Raw genomic sequence first — 23,766 nt, forward strand, 5'->3', positions numbered from 1 at the left:
TCATATAATTAATGGTGGTATTAGAGCCTTCTCTATTTTCCCCCCTGCAAAATGGGTTTAGCAATTTGTATGTGTGTATATACACGTAAAACATTATTTTGAATTATCGTCCGTATTCTGAGCTTTTGGCAAGTTGTGCTTAGTTTTTATTTTGGATAATCATCTTTATAATTTACGACTATAATGGCTCGTGTCAATACATACACATTCTAGCTGCCTGTAGATTAGGTTGTCTTATACCTTATTGGACACAATGAACAACTGCTAAGGTTTTTAAGGAGGGAACAAACTTTACAATCAAAAGCTAGGCATTATTATTACTGGCCTCTGCCGCTGCATGTACTTCGTATCGCAACTAGTATACCTGTTCTTTGCCTGGAAACTTTGCACCGAAGCCAAACCAGAAATACTCTCTGTTGCCTCCTTGGACCAGGCACCCCCGCCGTCTCCCCTCCCACCCAGGGGCGAGAACACGCCCTCAGTCACTGCCGGTCTGGCCCAAGTCTTGGGTAACCTCTGTTCCCGGGCGGCAGCGGCCACAGCCCGCAGCGCACGCGGCCTCAGCGGACCCCGCCCGCAGCGCGGCCCAGTGAGCGCCGGTCCCGCTGCCCACTCTGCAGCGGCGGCTCCGCTCTCGACCGCGCCGTTCCGTTTGGCGGCCCGTCGGCCAGCGGCCCGCCCATGCTCTCAGCCGCCAGGCGGTCTAGCCACCTCTTCCACAGCCTCTTTCCTGGCTCGAGAATGGGCGACTCCGCCTCTAAGATCGTCAGCCCGCAGGAGGCCTTGCCTGGCCGGAAGGAGCCGATCCCCGTTGCGGGTAAGGACGCGGGCACGCGCAGAAGACACGGTATCGTCGTGGCGCATGCGCGTCCTAGCCCGGCGGGGGCGCGTCCTCCGCCCGCCCGGAAGAGAGCTGAGGACCCGCCTCGGGTGGCTACTTAGACTGGGGTCTGCGCAGGCGCGGAGAGGCTCCGACCGGGGCGGGTGGGTTGTAGCTTTTTCTTTGTTTGGCTTCTTACCCCCTAAAACAGCACGGAACGGTTTGGTGGGATCTAGTATGTTGATATAAGTTATCTAGAGTGCAAATACATCGGCGGCTCCAAACTTTGGGTAGGAAAAGCGCTGACCCGATTTCCGCTCTTTCTCCCAGGTGTGTGCGCCCTCAGTGCCGGCTTCTGTGCCTCCCTTTTCTTTCTCTGGGGTACAATCGGCTGGGATACTGGCCGCTTGCCGCGATGGTGCCGTGTTGTGTTGTCACTGGAAGCCATGCAGTGATGCAGAACGATAAAAACTGCAGTTTTGGAATTGTATCGCAGACCACTGTACCAGTTGCAAGAATTATCCTCAGGCTTCCACTATCCTCCCTGAGTTCCCGGTTTCTCCCAATTGGCAGGAGGTGGTCCTGGCCCAGTGCTCGCGAGTCTGCCCGTGTCTATCAGTAGTCGGAAGTGTCGGCTTTGGAGCTGTGCTTTACAAACTTAAAAATGATTTTCTAATCTCATACCAACTCTTTTGGAAAATACAGTAAAAAAAATTGCCAGAAAAATCATCACATGCTTGGGTGCCCAGTAATGTTAAACTACTCTAAAAAGTCATTTGGATAAAGCTTAAACCTCAATATCTGTCGCAGACCCGTAGCAGTTCACAGACAGCCCAGGTCCACCAACCAAGGGACCGTTGCCATTATCTTGGTGCAGTGCTTCTCAAAGCGTGGTCCCTACAATTAGTGTTTTAAACAAACCCTCTGGGCGATTCTAATGTACTCCATAGTTTGTAAACCATTGCTTTGGAGCAGTTGGAAGATTAAACAGTGATTAGTCTTTTACATATGGCTCCATGCCAAGATAAATCCTGCATTTAAAAATTCCTAGGAATTCTGTTTTTCTTTCCCTTAAAGAATTATTGAGTTATAGGAGGAGGTCATAGTGAGGTGAAAATATCATACCGAATACTGGGTTACTAGTATGAGACTGGAAAAGGTAGAGGTGTTTTGGACGTCCTATGTCCCCCCTCCACTTCAACCCGAACTCAGGGCAGCCCTAAAAGTTTATTTTTGACTCAAATTCAGAGAATGAGTTTTAAACTTAAAAATAAATTCTCTTTTACAAACCAGTATTCATAAACTGATACTTACAGGCAGTGCTTTTTCAATGCTGAACACCCCCAGCTTGTACTAAACTTCTTTACACACGACAGTCTCTTTGCTATGCCCTCCTAGACTTCTAAAAAACAACAAATGAACACAAAAATCTTTTTTTTAACACAAAAATCTGGATCAGATTTGCAAACTGGTTCAAGATCAACTTTGACCAAAATTTAGTTCTGCTTAATCTCAATCAAAGTCTTCCCAATCACTTATATGATACATAAATGACATTTTTGGTAAAAGATTAACCAACATGCAGAAATGAACCAATGATTTATTTGTCACATCCACCTGGTAACTCTAATGGAAAACCTCAGGGTTTGGTTCTCTTCCAGGCTCTTTTTATACAGCCATGCATACATCTCTGTATCTGGACCAGTAAACTGATTTTTTTTTGGTGGAGGGCCAAGCTTTCAATGCATATGCATATGCAATGCTCCTTATTGCTCAGCTGTTGTAACTCTTTTCCTCCCCAAATATTTCAGTTTCAGATTGTGGCCTTTCCAATCCCCACTCTTGGTACAACTCTTCCCCTGGCAGGTTGATGAAGGTTCTGACTGGCCCCAGAAATGGGGATTTTTACCTCCTTGGTAGGTTTTGGTGGCTGTAAGCTTGAAGCTTATGGACTTAATATTATTGTTTTGGAAGTCAAATTCCTCTCTGTCCCAACCTCCAGTCTGTTTAGCAGCCCTTCACTTCTCCTCATTATCTCTGCCTATTGTTAATCATACCCCGACTTTCAAAAGTTCTGTGACAGAAGCATCACCTTTTGATCTTAGAAGATAAGCCCTGTTTAGTGTCTTTGCTTCCGCCCAGTACTAAGCTCTGTCTTTGTGCTCTATTACCAGTACTTCTGGTGTGAGGAGTTTTCATGGTAGCTTTAATCCTACCTTTTTTTTTGGTACTCCTAAGGAAACTTATACCCTTTTATAAACTGTGGCCTAATAGTAGATTTCAACTTTGCGAGAGGGTAAGATTCAATCCTTCAAATTTCTGTAATGTTTAATTTCTCCCAGGCTACCTGTAGTGGATGAAAAGATGAATAGTTCTGTTCTGGATGATTGGTCACAACTAAACTTGGACTGGACTGGCTCCTTTGAAGCACACTGTGTTCAGGTTCATGGGCAGTCCTGGACAGCACCGGCTGGCTGGCAGGGCATACATACAGTTTGCCTGTTCTTGTATGTGGAGGTGGTCTCTCTCTGTTTCAGTGCCTGTCTATAAACCGATACTCAGAGAACTTTGGGACTGAGGGAAGAGTGGAATTCATGCTTGTTGAACTGAATTGGTGGGCAATTAATTGCTAGAGATAGGCAGAAGGTGGAAGGCTTATAATGAAAACCTTATAATGAAAACCTATGTTGTTGAAATCTAAGTTTATTATAGTTAGAACTAATCTTATTTCCAGTGAATTAATTACTGTAAAAGCCCATTTTTTTTTGAGTGGCATCTTAAATTTTTTTTTTTTTAATTTTCTTGCATTTTGGAAATATTGCAAATCTGCTTTTTTGATCAGGTGTTTGGGATTTGGCACTATCATTCAAGATAACATTGACAGCTCGTATTTAATCTCTGATTTCCTGGACTTATAGTCTTAGGTAATGTTCACTGTATTACTTGTGGCTTTTTTTTTTCTGGAGAGAGGAAGAGATGTAGAACACCTGCTCCTGGTGTACTCTTTTAAGAACTTTAAATTATAAATAGAAAAACAGTAGAACAATATGAGTAATCCAAAAGGTGGCTTCTTGAAAAATAATTGAGCTGTAATAATGAAATTTTTGCACTGTAGCTATCTAATAAAAAAGGAATAAAATACAAATACACAAAATAAGAACTGAGAAGGGGGAGTAATAGAAGTAGAAAACTTAAAGAATCATAAGAGACTATTGAACTCTTTGAAAGTAAATTTGAAAATTTGGATGGAATAGATAATTTTTAGGCAAATATAATTGACCCAGATTGATACAAGAAAGATCCTATTTTGTTTTGGAAATAACAGAATGATTTTTCTAGAAGAAATGAAGTCATCAAAGAGTTGCCTCCTCTCAAAGCATCATGTTCAGACAATTTCACAGGCCACTTCTGCTACTCACAACCCTGGGATCATGACCTGTGCCAATATCAAGAGTCAGATGCTTAACCAAGTAAGCCACCCAGGAGTCCCTATTTCTAATTTTTTGAGGAACCTCCATACTGTTTTCCGCAGTGGCTGTACCACTTTGCATTCCCACCAACAGTACATGAGGGTTCCTTTTTCTCCACATCTTCACCAACACTTGTTGTGTTGTTTTTGTGTTTAGTCATTCCGACAGGTATGAGGTGGTATCTCATTGTGGTTTTGATTTTCACTTCCTGATGATGAGGGATGTTGAGCATCTTTTCATGTGTCTCTTGGCAATCTGTATGTCTTCTTGGAGAAATGTCGTTCCTGTTTTGTGCCCGTTTAAAATTGGATTATTATTTTTTGGTGTTGAGAAAATTTTCATCTTTTTATAACTTGTGTCTTAGTAGATTTTTACTAAGATTCAAAAAGATTCAAACCTTCAAACTGCTTTTATGTGAAGCTTTTCCAAGGCTGCTTAAAGTGGATCAAAGCATGACTAGGCCTACTCTGGGTGATTGGTTGTTATTGAACATTGTTTTGTAAGTGGTAGCTAATGTAGTCAGATAGGAGAAGGCAATTAGAAATGTACAGATTGGAAAAGAGAATGTAAAACTGCCACTAGTTTGTAGATCAGGACATTATATACCTGGAGAATCCAAGAGAATTAATAGTAAGGTATCAACTTACTAGACAACAATCAGTAGCTTTACTCTGTGCAAACAACTTGTTAGAAAATATAATGAAAGAACACACTCCATTTATAACAGCAATGAAAAAAATTAAAATTTATGTATTAACTTGGCAAGAAATATGCAAGACCTATGTGAAGAAGACTTCCAAATGCTACTGAAAGACACAAAAGAAGACTTGCACAAATGATAAAGACATACCAAGTTCTTGGATAGGAGGAGTGAACAGAAAACTTACATCAGTTCTCCCTATAAGTTAGTTTATCAAGGTAACTTGGTTTTAATAAAAATACTATTTTTTTTGTTTTATTCTAGAACCCGGCACAGTAATTAAAAAAAATCATACGGAAAGTAAACAGGAAGAGTTAGAGTAACGTCAAAGAAGAGCAAATTGGGGCAGCTGGCCCTACCACACAGTAAAAGTGAAGCTTCATAACTTAGTGTGATACTGGTCCACGAATAGGTCCATGAGATAGAATAGAAAGATAGAAATTCTTAAATATGTATGGAAATGTAGTATATCATAAAGGTGATATCTCAAATCAGCGGGGAAAAGATGGACCATTCAGTAATAAATAGCTATGGGAAATCTGGGTAGCCATAAAGAAAAAAAAAAAGTTGGATCTGTACTTTACATCGTAAGCCAGAATAAGTTCCCAAACAGATATTTGATGATAATAGTTCATGCTAATTGGGTGTGTACTGTATATCAGGCACTCTAGTAACTACTTTACATTTACGAAGACATTTAATCCTCATAGTAACCCCCTGGGTTAGTAATTATTATTAACCCCATTTGTTGATGTGGAAACTGAAGCCCTTATGGGTTTGGTGACTTATCCAAGGTCATATAGCTAATAAGTCATGGAGCTGGGACATGAATATGGGCTGTCTGGGACTAGAGTTTGTGATTTTAACTACTGTACTCTACTGTTTTTTTCATTTAGTTACACGTGAAAAATGAACCAATTCAAGTGTGAGAAAGGGAGATTTCCTTTATAATCTATGACTTGAAAAATCAAAGACTTAAAAAAACTGATAAATTAGATCACATCAAAGTAAAAACCTTCTCATGGCAAAAATTACCATAAGTAAAATCAAAAGGCAGACTGGGGTAAATATTTGCAACTTACAAGTGAAGGACTATTCTGCCTAATACGTAAGAAGCTCCTAGAAATTAATAAGAAAATACCAACATCCGTTAGAAAAGTAGGCAAGGTTATGAAGTTAGTTTACAGAAAAGCAAGTACAATGGCTCTTAAACATATAAAGGGGTGCTCAACTTCACTCATAATGAGGAGGATGCAAACACCATTTTTCATTTTTCAGATTGGCAAAAATCCAGAACTTTGATGGTACATTCTGTTGGTAAATCCTTAAGGAAAAAGGCACTCTTGTACATTGCTGGCAAGAGTGTATATTGGCTCCACTCTTACGGAAGGCAATTTGGCAATATCTATAAAAAATTTAAATGCATATACCTTTTGACCCAGGAATTCAATTCTGGGAATTTATCCTACGGATACACTTGCACGCATGCCAAATGATGACTATCCCAGGTTATTCACTGCAGCTTTGTTTGCAGTAACCGAAGATTGGAAACGACCCAAATACCCATCAATAGGGGCTAGTTAAATAAATCGTGGTTCGTCCTCACAATGGAATATGCAGCTGTAAAAAAGAACGTGGAAAACCTATATGAATGGGTATGGAGAGATTGCCAAGATATAGTGTTAGGTGAAAAAAGCAGGGTCGGAACAGTGTTAGTATGGTATGCTAATTTTTGTGTGAACAGGGAGGAAAATAATAAGATGTATGCACAAAGAAACTTTGAAAGGTTAGCTAAGAAGCTAATAGCTGGGGAGAGGGCTGTGCGGGTTGCCGAAGGTGGATGGGACACACAAGTGGGAGACTTTCCTTTATGCTTTCTTGTAACGTGATTCTTGTAACATGACTGCATTATTGAGTTAAATAACTCTGCTATGAGGATGATCTCTTTCTGTGGTTTTAGTTTAATTGACCACCTTTCTATCATCTTTTGTCATCCCTATTTCAAGTTCTTATTCTTTTTTAAATTTTGCTCTCTTTTTCTTGTCAAGTAAGTCTTTTTTTTCTTCCCCAACTTGCTTTTGTAATCAAAATCTACATTTTGGCGTGATTTAAAAAATCTAAATTTAGAGGGTGAAATTGGAATAAGTTAATCCAAGTCATTTTACATTTCATAAATATTCATTTTTATTGAAGCATCAATTGTGGTGGCATCATTTATACAAAGAAAAGATCTTTGGGGACAAATTCCTTCCACTATTATGTAGAAGGCATTATGTGTGTTTCTTTTATTTTGAGTGATGTACATAGACTTTGAAAAGAAAATGATAGAAAACAATTTTCCTTTTAGAAAAATTTTCTCCAATGTGTGATTAATTTCTAAATTGGAGGACACAGAACTATTATTTCTCCTCTTTGCATCTTGTTTCAAGCTCTTTATTTTATCCTCTGTTTCAGAACCCTCATGTTTCCCTGAAGTCCCTAGGATAAGGGTATTCCATACCTCCCATGATCTGGTCCTTACCTTCCCAGCCTTTCTTCCTGCTGTGCCCCTATAGAATCCCACCCTCTGACTAACGTGTGTTTCAGTGTTTTGCGTCTGGAGTTGCTCATGTGATTCTTCCCAAGTGGGTTTCACATGCCAGTGTTTTCATTTAGTCATTCATTAAATGTCTGTTAAATGCCTGCTAAGGTAAAATACTATTTTCCATATATTCTATTTTTTAAAAAAAGATTTTATTTATTTATTTGACAGAGAGAGATCACAAGTAGGCAGAGAGGCAGGCGGGGGGAGTGGGGGAAGCAGGCTCCCTGCTGAGCAGAGAGCCTGATGAGGGGCTTGATCCCGGGACCCTGAGACCATGACCTAAGCTGAAGGCAGAGGCTTTAACCCACTGAACCACCCAGGCACCCCTTTCATATATTCTTATCATACCTTATCCTCAAAACTTGCCCTGACTGGATTCTATTTCTCCTATAAATGCATCCCTTTTCTCTCCAACCTAACTGATCCTCTTTTCTTCCCTTTTCTTTCTTTCTTTTTCTTCCTGCCTTTTCCTTCCTCCCTTCTTCCCTCCCTTCCTACTTGCCTTCCTTCTCTCCTTCTCCTCCTCTTCCTTTCTTTCTTTCTTTCTTTCTTTCTTTCTTTCTTCTTTAAAGATTTTATTTATTTGACACAGAGAGAACACAAGCAGGAGGAGAGGGGAAGCAGGCTCCCCACTGAGCCTGATGCAAGGCTCGATTCCAGGATCCTGGGATCATGACCTGAGTCAAGGCAGATGCTTAACCAACTGAACCACCTGTGGTCCCCAATCCCTTTCTTTTCTTCTGGGCAAGTAATGATATATGGTTTCATGAATCCTCCTCTTGGATTTTGCAAGATTTTGCTTAGATGTCGTGCTGCTACCCAGGTTGTTAAATCTGTCTTATCTCCTCATATGAAGGGGAGCTCCCTTGAAATGTGGCTGTCCAGAGGGAGGAGCCATCCTTCACTCCTTGAAGGGAGGGGGTGACTATGGTTGATACTGTTTTATCCTTTAGTCTGTAGTACTTCACGGAGGACGTTGCCTACATCAGGCACTCATTTATGGTTTGTGGATTTTGGGGAAAGTATCACTAGTGCTGGTTGAAGGTGGTCTTTTTGTTTGACCTTTTCTGGCCATTGTGATACAGAGAAGCTAACATAGCTCCTCTTTTGTCTGTGGGGTATATATTCTAAATTGGTTTTTCACTAGTAGTAATAGATTTGGGCTGGTTTCAGACTTTCTTCTCAATTACTTTTGTCACCAGTAGTAAATAGATTTGGGCTGGTTTCAGACTTTCTTCTCAATTACTTTTGTCACCAGTAGTAAACTTTTCTGTTGGCCAGGATGAATGATGAGGATCTCCTCATCTTTAAATCTCTAAGCAGGGACTTGCTAGGAATCTGCAGCAGTGGTTGGGAAAGAGGCATCCAGCTCGGCACAGTCCGTGGGGGACCCTGGCCTGCTTCTTTCAGGATTAGGGGTGACAGTGAGTCCCGACTTCACCTGGGGGAGGGAGGAGAGTGAGGACAGCTGAGGTGAGAAATGGGAAGCTGTTTGGATGAGGAGACATCAGGCTGTGACATGGGCCCCAAGAGAGCCAGTGGTCTCCATGCCCTCAGCAAGAACCAGAGAGAAGCCTCTTTGCTGGGCTTGGTCTGCCCCTTCATAGACCCCAGCGTCTTGCCAACCATCACCCTGCTGCTTTGGTAGATGGTCAGATGCCTTCTCATGCCACAGCAGGTGGCTGGTCCTGTCATCTTGCACCAGCCCAAACCTTCAAACTCTGCTGAAGTATGGGAGGCTAAATTCTGCAAAAGATGGATTCAGAGTGTCAATGCATGCTGAGTGAAAGTTGTGGCTCCTCTGTGTCCTGGTCTTTCATCTGTCTTCCATCATAAATTCCCAGTTTGTCTGAGAGCACAAGGTATCTAATGTTTTGTGAAAATGTAGCACTGGACTGTGAACTACTTAAGGGCAGGAGTTGGCTTATTTGTTGTGCCTGAAACACAGCAGGCTGACAGTAAATACTTGCAGAATGACTGTAGCATATTAGGTTGTGAGCTCTGAGAGGTGACCCCTATGAGCAGTAGCGTATGTAATAGACATACACATATTATGTATCATGGCACATAGTAGGTAGTCAATTAATGTCTGAATGCATAATGGAGAGAACAGTGCACTGAAAAAGACAGGAAGGGTAGGGATTTGGGGCCTTGGGATTGTCAATATTTGCTGGTTTCCAGAATGTTAATGGATTTTCCTCCCATGCCAGAAAACTTTATTAGCTGGACAGAATTTCTGCAGCCAAATGAAATGTATGTGATTAGGAGTTGGCCATACTTGAGTGTCTCATCTACCCTGTTACATGATGGCAGTTTTCTTACTTGCTGTTTCTCTTTCCTGAGTTCAGAGCATCAGTCTAGGCTTGGCTTCACAGAGCTGAGTTTCTACCAGGCTTCCCAGAGATTTCGTTACAGCAGACTTCTGCTGGGCCTGGGTTTGTTATGATTTAGTGGCTCCTTTTTTTAAACTTGTACCTAAGCTAAGAGTTAGTAAGAGGTTGGTGATATCTGACAAAAGTTTTATCTTTGAATAAGCAGAATTGGCATTTGCTGGCATTGCCCTGTTCACTTCCCTCATTTTACTGCTGCTTTACTCTTTCTACCCCTCTTTTCATGGTTAGCTTCTTTCCAACCGCTCTGGCCTGCGGATGGCTCCTGACATCTAGATCTCATCTTGCAAGAGTTCTGCCTTTCCATTTCCATTTTCCCATAAACTTCTAGGATGTGAAGTTTAGAAGTTTAGAATAGTTCTAAACTTCTAAAATCAGACTTACCATTTTGCCTTCAAAACATTGGATACATATTTTAATTTCTCTATTTCTGTTTGTGGCTCTGCTACACCCTCAAGTCCCCCAAACCTTAGGTGTATTCGTTTTTGAACCTGGCTTTGTATTTAATATGTCCCTCTTCCAATAAGTCTTGATTGTTCCTTGTCTTCTCTATTAGTCAAGGTTCTCCAGAGAAACATAAGCAGTGGGATATCTATATATCTATATATCTATATAGATATATAAATAGAAATTCATTATGAGGGATTGGCTCCCATGGTAATGGAAGCTGAGAAGTCCAAGATCTGCCTTCTGTAAGCTGCAGGCCCAGGATAGCTGGTGATGTGGTTCTAATCTAGATCTGAAGGTCTGAGAACTGGGGAGCCGATGGTGTTAAGTCCTAGTCCCAAGTCTTAAGGTCCGAGGGCATTAGAAGATGGAAGCCCCAGTTCAAGCAGGAGAGCACATTCACCCTTTTTCTACCTTTTTGTTCTAACCTGATCAGATTGGATGAGGCCTCCTCAACCTGATGGGCATCATCTTTTTTACCCAGTGTACCCATTCCAATGCTAATCTCATCCAGAAGTACCTTTACAGGCACACCCTGAAATAAGGTTTTACCAGCCACCTGGGCATCCCTTAGCTCAGTCAAGCTGACACATAAAATAACCATCACACTTCGCTTGGTCTCTGCCTTCATTCTCCTCAGTCTGCTCTGACCACCACCGTCAGACATCTGTTTAAACCTTAAATTTTGTAATATCACTGCTTGGGAATTAATGGTGACTGTAGTGATCGGTGTGATTGTGCATCAAATCGGCGTGAACTCGGGTGCATCAAATTGAACACAACCCAAGGAAGTGTTGAACGCAAAGAACTTTTTATTACTCGCATAAGTAAGGAGACAAGGAGATAGCTCTCAAAGCACTGCCTCCCCATGGGGTTAGCCCAGGAAGCTTTTATTCAGTGTATTGAGGGTGGGAGCAGGGAGCTTGCATATACATTAAGGAACTTAGACTTCTTCTGTTCTTAGGCCTTTGGTTCAATTGCTCATGCCTAGCATGTCAACATGCTAGGGCACACATTGCTCAAAAAATGGCAGGAAGCTCTACTCATAGGAGGAGATCCTAGTATTATAATGATCTAAAGGTGACCCAGGACAGTGTGTGGGCTTCTGCACAAGTCCTCAGCTCCCAGCCCACTCCAGCTGGCTCATGCATGGGGCTATCAGGCAGACACCTACCTAACTCATCTCCTTGGCAGGAACTGCCAGTTTTGAAAAACAGAACACGTTCCTTCACTGCTTTTGTCCTTCTCCTCTCCTCCCTTCTACTGATAGCTTGCAGCCGTTTGATTTCAGTAACTTCTGTTGCACCCTAGCTAACATGATGACACTCTTCATCCTGGAGTTAGGAACTTCCTCTACCTTGCTGCTAACCTCCGTTTTCCTGATCTCTGTACGCCGCCCCCCGCCCCCCGCCGACTCTGCTCTTTGTTCCTTCCTTCTAGGACGTTTGCTTTCTTCCTCACAGCCCATCTAAATCTTCTTGGATCTTTCAAGGCTCAGCTCAGTTCTTCCCCTTCCATGCTACCTTGTGGGGGTGGTTTCAGCTTTGCTCTTAAGAGTTTGGTGTGGATGGGGCGCCTGGGTGGCTCAGTGGGTTAAAGCCTCTGCCTTCGGCTCAGGTCATGATCCCGGGGTCCTGGGATCGAGCCCCGCGTCGGGCTCTCTGCTCCGCAGGGAGCCTGCTTCCTCCTCTCTCTCTGCCTGCCTCTCTGCCTAGTTGTGATTTCTCTCTGTCAAATAAATAAAATATTAAAAAAAAAAAAGAGTTTGGTGTGGAGTGATAGCTCTGGGGCCTCGTTTTGCCCTTTCATTCTACTGTGTCTTCTCAGGGAGGTGAAAGTTGAATTCCTTTAGTCTCTTTGGAGCTCAGGGATTGCTATTCTTTTCCCTGGTGGTTCCTGAACTCTTAGTCTGGGTATGGTGCCCTGCTGGCATGGGCCTTGGGCCTTGGTTACAATGGCTAAGCTGCTGCTTGGTGTTCTGGTGTCTTTCTCCTGGATGTCCAACCAAAGTGCTCTTCCTTTTTGGTGACATAGATACTTGATGACTTTGATTCAGGATCCTGTTAAAAGGTAAACTGAGGCATATTACATTTTTTGAGTTTCTTTGAGCCAAAGTTGACTTGAATTGGGCAGCATCCAATCTAACAGATAGAAAGGAGCTCCAAGAAGCTTGTACAAAAATGAAGGACTTTTATAGGTGAAGGGAATGGCAACAAGGAAGTTAGATTAGGTAAAAAGCATGTTGGTTATTACAAGGATATGTCCCCCCAGGTAATGGCAGACTACTTAACTAGTGTCGATCAGGCAATTACTGATGGACTCACTGGTTTAGAATTTCATTTCTGGGAGAGCCAAAACTGTACCTAAGTTAAGTCTTGGTTTGGTGATGTGGGTCTCTGCCTAAGTGATTCCATTTTGAGCCAAATGTCTTTGTTTTATTTTTTTAACAATGCCAGATGCTGACTTTACCTTGACCCAAGACCAGCATATCCTCTGGGTTAGCTGGGATCTCTTCTGTGAGCTTGGTCTCTTACAAAAGGTCAAATAAGGTTATTGTCCTTCATAAAGAGATACGGTCCCTTATATTTCTGTAGGGCTTTTGTATGATTTTGTGTGAGGATATCTACAGTGTTTCTCAGCAGGGTATATTTCTGATCCACTAGCTTGTTGTTGAATAAGTGTATTAAATTTGCATTATAATGTAGGAAAGACTGGTAATAGTGAAACTGGAAGAAATGCAGAGTTACAATATGTTCCAATGAATATATTATCATTACATTTTTTAAAAATGAAGGATAAAATTGGGAAACATTGAATGTCTTCCCAGAGCATGTACAGAAAATGAATTGTTTTGAAAATGTTACCATGGCAAAGTAATAACATTAGTGTTGAATTTTCTTCTGTAACTTTTTTCGTATTTTACCTTCGATTATTTTTATTTGTACTTTGCTGTTAGGTAATTTATACTTGGCTTAAGTCAAATGCTGCAGCGTGAAAAATTAAAAAGCGTTGTTCACATGAGACCGAAACTTATTCTTTGGCTAACTAACAACAACAAAAAAATGATATTTTAACAGATTTTACCCAAAAGGCAAGAGTCATGAAAATGAAATACTGTGAGGGAATTCATAGCTTTCCAGCTGGAGAAAATGAAAGCTAAAGTAAAAAATCCTAAATGTACTGTAGTTAGCAGAAGGAAAGAAAACCATGTTAGAGTTTGCAGAATGGAGTAGCCAGCTGTCAAATAGAGCCCCGGAGAAAACACTGCATTGCTGAAAACCTCTATTACCTTATCTCTTCTTAAGAGCCAATTCATACAGAGCTACGTCATCCAGCAGTCAGCCCTCTGCAGCAACTCTTGCTGGTCCCCAGAATTCCTAGCTAACCACTTAACATTCCTTGCACACCGAGATGTGTGCACTGGCTTGAAGAAGCGCTGCACAGAGCTCCCTGCTCCCCCCACGGAGGACTGCAGCGGGCCTGATAACAACCGGAGCTTAGGCGGGGGCTCTCCCTGACAACCGGAGGCAGGTTGCTGGGAGACCGCATACCTCCAAGTGTAGAAACTGCACCCAACTGCCTCCGAATGTAAAAAAGGTTTGAGGAGCCCCTTGCAGACAACTTTTTATTTTAAGAAACTGAAAACAACACTTTTTTCTTTTTCTTCAGGACTATGCTCATACTATGAAGCTCTGTGGATTTATTTTGTTAAATGGAATAGAAAGGAATAATTATTTTCTGATGAAAATTAGGAGTTGGGCAAATAAGATTGTGTTACCCTGCAGTCCTTTTGGGGCAACACACATCCGATTTAAGGGATAAGCTGTATAAATTTCAGTATGAATTTCCAGGGGCAAGAAATGAACCAAGAGATTTCTATTAATATAATGCTGGAACTTAGGACTGAACTGTTTTGGTACATGAAAAACCTTTTTCTTTCTCAGGATAAGGAGATTCTTTAAAGAGCTGAGGTCTAGGCTTCATTTTATGGATATGTTTGCTTTGGAACTTGCAGGATGGTTGGCAAAGTTGATATAATTTTTAAAATGAGTATTCTCAGGCACCTGTTTGGCTCCGTGGATTAAAGCCTCTGCCTTTGTCTTAGGTCATGGTCTCAGGGTTCTGGGATCTAGCCCTGCATTTGGCTCTCTGCTCAGCGGGGAGCCTGCTTCCCCCTCTCTCTCTCCCTGCCTCTCTGCCTACTTGTGATCTCTGTCAAATAAATAAAAAAATCTTAAAAAAAAAAGAGGATTCTCTACTTTTATCTCCAAATGGTCACATTACACTAATTAGAAAGGCAACAAGCAGTCTCTGCCCTGAGTCTCAAGTTAGTAGTAGTCTCAATCTACCCAGTGAATCTGGTACTGGGCTCTTCTCACTGCCCCAGAGTGGGCTGGTGGTGAGGCCAGGCAATCTGAATGAGATGGCTTCTCCTTGCCCCAGGGCCTTTACTGCTTAACTCTCAGATTTTTATTTATATTTTTGCTCAAAGTTGGATTGGTCAGTATGTTTTTAATTATTTTATTTTCTTCTCCCAACTTTCCAAGTAACCAGTGTCCAAAACATTGTTGGGGTATTATAAAAATGGATCAGCCTATATTCTCTGCATCTTACTCTTCTCACTTATTAGTACATCATGGAAATACCTGCAAGTAGCTGGTATATCTCAAAATATTGTATTTTAAAAAAATAATGGACTTTATTTCCTTGAGCAGTTTTAGGTTTGTAGGAAAACTGAGTGGGAGGTCCAGAGGGTTCCCATATATACCTGTTCCCTCACCCCAAGTTTCTCATATTGTTAACGTTTAGCAGTAGTGTGGTACATTCATTGCTGTCGATGAGCCAGTATTGGTACACTATTATTAACCAAAGCCCATACTTTACATTAGGGTTCATTTTTTATTTTTTATATTCTATGTGTTTGACCAATCTATGATGATGTGTATCCAGTCATTAGAGTATCATACAAAATAGTCTTACTGCTCTTAAAGTCTCCTGTGTTTTGCCTATTTTTCTCTTCCTACCGAACCCCTGGCAACCACTTATCTTTTTACTGCCTTCATAGTTTTGCTTTTCCAAAAATGTCATATATATGGAATCACCGAGTATGTATCCTTTCAGATTGACTTATTCCTCTTAGCAGGACACATTGAGGGTTCCTCCCTGTCTTGATAGCTCATTTCTTTTCAGTGTTGAATAATATTCCATTGTATGAGTGTACTACAATTTGGTTAGCCACTGACCTACTAAAGAACATCTTGGTTGCTTCCAAGTTTCAGTAATTATGAATAAAACTACTATAAACATTCTTGTACAAATTTTATGTGGACATGTTTTTAGCTTCTCTGGGTAATGCCAAGAAGCATGATTGTTGGATCATGTGGTATGACTTTGTTTCATTTTATAAGAAACTGCCAAACTGTATTCAAAGTGGTTATACTGTTTTGTATTCTTACCACCAGTGAATGGGAATTCCTGTTGCTTTACATCCTTGTCAGCATTTGGTGTTGTCAGTATTTTGGATTTTAGCCATTTTAGTAGGTATATAGTGCTGCCTTATTTTATTTTGAAATTCCCTAATGAGGTATGATGATGAACATCTTTTCATATGCTTATTTACCATTTGTATATCTTCTTTGGTGAAGTGTCTATTCTTGACTTTGGTTCATTTTTAAATTGGATAATTTTCTTATTGTTGAGTTTTAGAATTCTTCATATATTTGGTATAGCAGTCCTTTATCAGGTGTCTTTTGCAAATATTTTCTCCCAGTCTATGGCTTGGTTTCTTAAGCCTTTGACAGTATCTTTTGTAGAGCAGACATTTTATTTTTTTTTAAATTTAATTTTTTTTATTTGTTTATTTACAGCATAACAGTGTTCATTGTTTTGGCATCACACCCAGAGCTCCATGCAGTACGTGCCCTCCCTATTACCCACCACCTGGTTCCTCAACCTCCCACCCCCCCCGCCCCTTCAAAACCCTCTGGTTGTTTTTCAGAGTCCATAGTCTCTCATGGTTCATCTCCCCTTCCAGTTTCCCTCAACTCCCTCTCCTCTCCATCTCCCCATGTCCTCCATGTTTTTTGTTATGCTCCACAAATAAGTGAAACCATATGATACTTGACTTTTCTGCTTGACTTATTTCGCTCAGCATAATCTCTTCCAGTCCCGTCCATGTTGCTACAAAAGTTGGGTATTCATCCTTTCTGATGGAGGCATAATACTCCATTGTGTATATGTACCACATCTTCCTTATCCATTCATCCGTTGAAGGGCATCTTGGTTCTTTCCACAGTTTGGCAACCGTGGCCATTGCTGCAATAAACATTGGGGTACAGATGGCTCGTCTTTTCACTACATCTGTATCTTTGGGGTAAATACCCAGCAGTGCAATTGCAGGGTCATAGGGAAGCTCTATTTTTAATTTCTTGAGGAATCTCCACACTGTTCTCCAAAGTGGTTGCACCAACTTGCATTCCCACCAACAGTGTAAGAGGGTTCCCCTTTCTCCACAACCTCTCCAATACACGTTGTTTCCTGTCTTGCTAATTTTGGCCATTCTAACTGGTGTAAGGTGATATCTCAATGTGGTTTTAATTGGAATCTCCCTGATGGCTAGTGATGATGAGCATTTTTTCATGTGTCTGATAGCCATTTGTATGTCCTCTTTGGAGAAGTGTCTGTTCATGTCTTCAGAGCAGACATTTTTAATTTTAATGAAGTTCAACTTACCAGTTTTTTCTTCTGTGGATTGAACTTTAGTGTAGCATCTAAAAAATCATTGCCAAACCTAAGATCACTTAAAATTTCTCCTGTGTTACTTTGTGGAAGTTTTATAGGTTTGTATTTTATTTTTTATTTATTTAGTTTTTTAAAGATTTTATTTATATGACAGAGAGAGAGACAGAGAGGAAACACAAGCAGGGGGAGTGGGAGAGGGAGAAGCAGACTTCCTGCTGAGCAGGGAGCCCAGTGCAGGGCTTGATCCCAGGACACTGAGCCAAAGGCAGATACTTAACAACTAAACCATCCAGGAGCTGTAGGTTTGCATTTTAAATTTTGAACTAGTTTTTGTGAAAGATGTAAGATCTGGGTCTAGATTAAATTTTAAAAAATTATTTATTTATTTTTTGGACATGAATGCCCAACTGTTTTAGCACCATTTGTTAAAAAGACTGTTTTTACTCCATTGCATGGCCTTTGTGTCTTTGTCAGACATTAGTTGACTATGTTTGTGTGTCTCTATTTCTGGCATCTCTGTTCATTTCCATTGGTCCATTTGTCTGTTCTTTTACTGATACCATACTGTTTTGATTATAATAGCTTTATGGTAATTCTTGAAGTTGGGTTGTTTCAGTCCTCTAGCTTTATTCTTTAATTGTGTTGGCAATTCTGGCCTTTTCCCCTCCCCTCTTTATGTAAACTTTAGAATCAGTTTGTCAATATCCACAAAATAACTTAATGGGATTTTGATAGGGATTGTGTTGAATCTATAGATCAAGCTGGAAAGACCTAACAAGTTGACAATATTGAGTCTTCTTACCCATGCATATGGAATAACTCTCCATTTATTTAGCTTTTCTTTATTTCCTTTCATCAGAATTTTATAGTTTTCCTCATGTAGATTGTATACATATTTGGTACATTTGGTTGGATTTACCTCAGTATTTCCTTTCTTTTGGCACTAAAGTAATTTTTTTTTTTTTTTTAAATTTCAAATTCTAGTTGGTCATCACTGGCATGTGAGGAAACAGTTAACTTTTGTATATTAGCCTTGTATCCTATAACATTCCTGTAATCACTTAGCTGTTCTGGGAGTTTGTTTGTTTGTTAATTCTTTGGGATTTTCTGCATAGATAGTCATGTCATCTGTGAACAAAGATAGTTTTATTTCTTTCTTCACAAAGTGTATCCCAGGTTTTCCTTTTTCTTATCACATTAGTTAGTACTTCTAAGTATGATGTTGAATAGGAGTAGTGAGAGGGGACACTCTTACCTTGTTCTGATTTTAATGGAAAAGCATCTAGTTTTCACCATTAATTATCATGTTAGCTGTAGGGTTTTTTTTTTTTTGTACATATATTTTTTTAAAGATTTTATTTATTTATTTGACAGAGAGAGATCACAAATAGGCAGAGTGGCAGGCAGAGAGAGAGAGAGAGAGAGAGAGAGAGAGGAGGAAGCAGGCTCCCCACTGAGCAGAGAGCCTGATGTGGGGCTTGATCCCAGCGCCCTGAGAATGACCTGAGCCGAAGGCAGAGGCTCAACCCACTGAGCCACCCAGATGCCCCTGTATTCTTTTATCAGGTGGAAGAAGTTCTTCTCTATCCCTAGTTTGCTAAAAATTTATATGTTGTTTTTAATGGCTGCATAATATCCCATGGTATATATGTACTCTAGTTTATTAGAACAAAACAAAACAAAGGCAACCTTTGTATCAGTTAGTAAGTCTTTGGCTCCAGTAGTACTATAGATATTTTTAGTAATCATGGTATGCAGCATATGTATGGTAATGACTTATGAATACCTTCCTTGTTAAATCTAGCCAAAGGAGATAAAGTTTGTTAAGTTATGCAGTGCCTTGAAGTCGTTCTAAGGTAAGGAGTTTGGATCAGAAAGGAAAATGAAAAGAATGTAGCTTCTGTGATGATGTATACTTTGGCGGGGAGGGGGATGTCAGAGGGTCAGGTAGGCAGATGGTAAGCATCATATCCATGAAATATAAACATCCTGTGAGTCTTTGATGCTTGCCAGGACATTTGGATTGGTTTCTAGGTACAGCTTGGCAGACAAGTTATGGTATTGTTTGTTCTGAGGACATAGAGGTCTGTTTGACCCACTTACGTTTGATGAACTGGACTAAAAAGTTTTAGCACCTTTGCTGTAAACCAGAGTTTGGCAAAATAGGACTGAGGGCCAGATTTGGCCTGCAGCCCATTTTTTTTTTTTTTAAGTAGCAGTGCTGCAATTAGGGGCACATTCTAATTTATCTCTTAAGATGAAAAAGGACTCTTAAATCTAATGAATTTTAAGTTGTACCAGTATTTAATGTAGCTCATTGTGGCAAAGTGTAACTGTAACAACAGTGATGTAACAGTCAAACTAAAACAATGGTTAAAAACCCCACATTTTCTGAATAATCCTCACTGTGTTAGTATGAACAAGCATCAAAGTTGCTGGATTATTGTGAAACTCTGTGCTTTGCTTTGACAGGGTAGGTGTGACATTCTGAAACATTTAGTCTCCCTTACTGCTGATCAGAAATCATTAATAATATAGTAAACTTACCTTGATAGTAGAGAAGTCATTTCATTGGGGATTGTTGAAGTTTACTTATCAGCATATGAATCAATTTTACATGATTCCTGAGCTCAAAAGCAATCATTACTATCTGTGCAATTTTGTGTTTTATTTATATCTTCTCATAACACATTTTGCTTCATAATTACTTGTGCTCATGTCTGTCATTGCCATGAAATTGTGAGCCCTTTAGGAGCTCAATCTAGGTTTGGTTCCTCCTTGTGTTCCTTTCAGGGTCTAGGGTAGAGTTTCTTGAATTCTAGGTGAATAATAAGTGTTGAGTGAATAAATGAATGAGTGAATGAACCAATTGCGCAGAAAAACTAATGGCAACCCTACATACTGTCTATATAGAATGTTTTCCAATTGACTTTTTTTTTTAGGTTTTAAAAACTTTGATTTTTAAAAGTTAACATATGCATAAAAGGAAACTGAAATACACAAGAAGCAAAGAACAAGGTCATCCTTAGTCACAAGCAGTTTACAGTTTGACTTCTAGGTTGACATTTGTTTAGTTATTTGTGGATCAAAGGAAACCAACCACAATCTAAGAGTCCTTCAATATTTTAAATGTTGTCACAATTTTATTTCTCTCCAGTGTACCTTCCTCCCTAAACTCCTATGAATGGCAAACTTGATAATTGTGAATAACTTTTCAACAGAAACATCCATTGCTGTAGTAAGTGATCAATTAGTGAAAGACATAAAGTAAATATAATTCAATAAAGAAGATACCACAAAAAACATAAAGAAGATACAACAAAGTTTGCTTGTTTTTGTTCTTCATACTTCATAGCATTTTTCTTTTTGTGAAATATAGTTTGTGGTCGTCTCTTTAAGAGAGGATCTAGGATGGTAAACTTTCTGTCTGGAAATTTTTATATCTGAAAAATGCCTTTATTTCATCTTCACATTTGAATGCGAATTTGGCTAGGTACAGAAATCTCCATTCAAATTCCCGTTTTGTTTTGTTCTGTTTTGTTTTTCAGCACTAGAAGTTTTTGTTTCCATCGAGGTTGATGAGAAGTCTGCTTTAGATCAGATTCTTGATTGTTAATAATATTTTTCTTTTCCGATAACTTTTGGGATTGTTTTCTATATTTTTAGGCTCTAAAATTTTTTTGCATTATTATACATCTTAGCTCTTGGTAACCCTTTCATTCTGAAGCCCATGTCTTTTTTTTTTTTTTTTTTTTTTGGTTCTTAGAAATTCTTAGATGTTCTTTCTTTAACATTAGCTCGTCGTCATTATTTCTCCTTTATAAACTTTGATTTGTTAGATGCTGGTAAATCTAGAGCTGTTCTGTATGATTTTTTTCTTTTAAACTTTCTATCTCTTTATCATTTCATCTTGTATTCTGGAGAAATTCTTTAGCCTTAATCTCTAATTTTGCTGTTTTTTTCATTCTGCTATGGAACCATTCTATTAAGTTCTTAATGGCAATGATTACATTTCTTCACATTTCAGATCTCCTCTTGAGTCTGTTTTATAAAAAATCAATATCCTATTGTTTCATGGATGTCATGCCTTCTTTTACATCTATAAAGGTATCAAGTCACTCTTCTTATAATGTTTAGTTCTGAACCCCCAAGCTGTAAAGGCTCCTTGTTCTGGTCTTTCTCCCCGTTGGCAATCCTCCTATTTCTAATTGTTCCCAACTGTGAGTTCATCTTTTCTAGATTTTCCCCAATCTCAGCTTGGGCAGCCAGTCCTGGAAGATGGGCTGAGCAGCTGTGGTTACTTGTGCTCCTTTACTGTTGGCAGTGGGAATAGGGAACAGTCAGAGCTGACAGCAACCGGCCTTCAGAGCTTGTCTTGTCCCCAGTTTGTCTGGGTATCATCATTTACCTGGGGCCCTTCCCTATTTCTCCCTCTTAAACACTGAACTAAACACTGGGTGGAGGAGGGAAGAAGGGGCTCACAGGGATTCACAGGACAAATTGCTCCCACTTCCATGGCTCTACCAAACCCTCACCAGCTGTTCCTAGCCCTCTCCTGCTCCAGGGTGCCCCCACATGTAGTCACAGAACTTCTGGTGCTACACTCATGGTCTATCCTTGCCTCTTTCTCATCTCAACCGCACCTTTCAGTCTGCCAGGAATTGCTGGAAGCCTCTAGTCTGTTTAATTTTTTTTAAATTAAATATCCTTTTTTAAAAGATATTATTTATTTATTTGACAGACAGAGATCCCAAGTAGGCGGAAAGGCAGACAGAGAGAGAGAGAGAGAGGAGGAAGCAGGCTCCCCACTGAGCAGAGAGCCCAATACGGGGCTTGATCCTAGGACCCCAAGATCATGACCTGAGCCTAAGGCAGAGGCCCAACCCACTGAGCCATCCAGGCACCCCGATATCTTTTTTTATTTTAAAATTTTATTTATTTGATGGACAGAGATCACAGGTAGGCAGAGAGGCAGGCAGAGAGAGAGAGGAAGAGAAGCAGGCTCCCCGCCAAGCAGAGCGCCCGATGGGAGGCTTGATCCCAGGACCCTGGGATCATGACCTGAGCTGAAGGCAGAGGCTTTAACCCACTGAGCCACCCCGGCGCCCTTAAATTAAATTTCTTATTTTGAGACAATTGTAGATTTACACGTAGTTATAAAAAATAACACCCTTCACCCAGTTTCCCCGGCGGTAACATTGTGCAAATCTATTGTACATCACAACCAGGATATAGACTGTGATCAAGTCAGTGTACAGAACAGTTCCATCAGCGCAAGGACCCCTGTGTTGCCCATATATAGCCACACCCCCCTCCTTCCCCACTGCCAGCCCGTTCCTAACACCTGGCCACCACTCATATGTTCTCCAATTCTCTGATTTTGTTACACCATTAAAGTTATAAAAATGGAATCATACAGCATGTAACCTTTTGGGGAATTGGCTCTTCTCAACCTAATTCCCTGGAGAATCACTGAAAGTGTTACATAGTTCATTCTTTGTTCCTTTTTATTGCAGAGTATTATTCCTTGGTATGGTTATACCATATTTTGTTTAACCATTCAAAGATGTCTGAAAGATATCTGGATTCTTCCCAGTTTTTGACTGTTATGAATAAATCTGCTACAGATCTATGTGCAGTTTTTTATGTGGACTTAGTTTGCATTCTCTGGGATAAATGCCCAAGAGGGCATTGCTGGGTCATATGGTAGTTGCTTGTTTAGTTTTATAAGAAAGTGCCAGAGTGTTAACAGAGCCATATTCCATTTTTACTTTCCCACCATCTCTGCATCCTTTCCAGCATTCGATGTTGTCACTGTTAATTTTAGCTCTTCTGATAAGGTGTGTAGTGATGTCTCATCATGGCTTGAATTTTATTTCCCTAATCGCTGATGATATTGAACATCTCTTCATGTGCTTTCATGTCATTTATATATCCTCTTCAATGAAATGTCTTTGGTAAAACGTTAGGCATTTCTAATTGAATTATTTGTTTCCTTACTGTTCAGTTTTGTGAGTTCTTTGTATGTTCTAAATACTAATTCTTTGTCAGATATATGGCTTTGAAATATTTTCTCCTTGACTATAGTTTTTTTTTTTTTTTAAATCTTTGTAGTAGGGTCTTTTGCAGAGTAAAAGTTTTTAATACTCGTGAGAGCCAGTTGATCATTTTTTCTTTAATGGATTGTGCTTTTTGTGTGAAGTCTAAGAATTTTTGCCTAGACTTGATCCTGAAGATTTCTCCTATTTTTTCCCCTAAGTTTTATAGTTTTACATTTTACATTTAAGTCCATGATCCATTTTGAGTTAAGTGTTTAAAGTTTGAGATTTAGTGCTCACTTTGGCAGCATCTATGCTAAAGTTTGAGATTTAGTTTGAAGTTCATTTTTTTTAAGCCTATAAGTGCTTTTAAGTGCTAAAGCACCTGTTTGTTGACATCCTTTCTCCACTGACTTGCTTCTGCACCTTTGTCATAAATCAAATGGACACATTTGTGTGGGTCTACTTTTGGGTTCTTATTTTCTTCCATTGATCTATGTGTCTATCTCTCTGCCACACTATCTTGGTTACTGTAGCTTTATAGTAGGCCCTAATATTGGGCAGAGTCACCCTCCC

The 23,766-nt window shown here is 40.0% G+C and overlaps 1 protein-coding gene across 6 annotated transcripts in view; it reads left to right on the forward strand.

The window, feature by feature from the left end:
* The first annotated feature begins 516 nt into the window (after positions 1 to 516).
* MSRA (methionine sulfoxide reductase A) overlaps positions 517 to 23,766 on the forward strand; it is a 435,929-nt gene continuing 412,679 nt past the window's right edge. For 2 of the 6 annotated variants that reach the window (XM_045997942.1, XM_045997943.1), the window contains exon 1: positions 517 to 817. In XM_045997942.1, coding sequence (XP_045853898.1) covers positions 682 to 817 — 136 coding nt within the window. In that variant the 5' untranslated portion in view covers positions 517 to 681. The remainder of the gene's footprint in view (positions 818 to 23,766) is intronic. The other 4 variants (XM_045997941.1, XM_045997939.1, XM_045997945.1 and 1 more) reach the window with 4 other exon arrangements.

The sequence above is a fragment of the Meles meles genome, chromosome 2 (genome assembly GCF_922984935.1).
Source record: "Meles meles chromosome 2, mMelMel3.1 paternal haplotype, whole genome shotgun sequence".
NCBI classification, from domain to species: Eukaryota; Metazoa; Chordata; class Mammalia; order Carnivora; family Mustelidae; genus Meles; species Meles meles.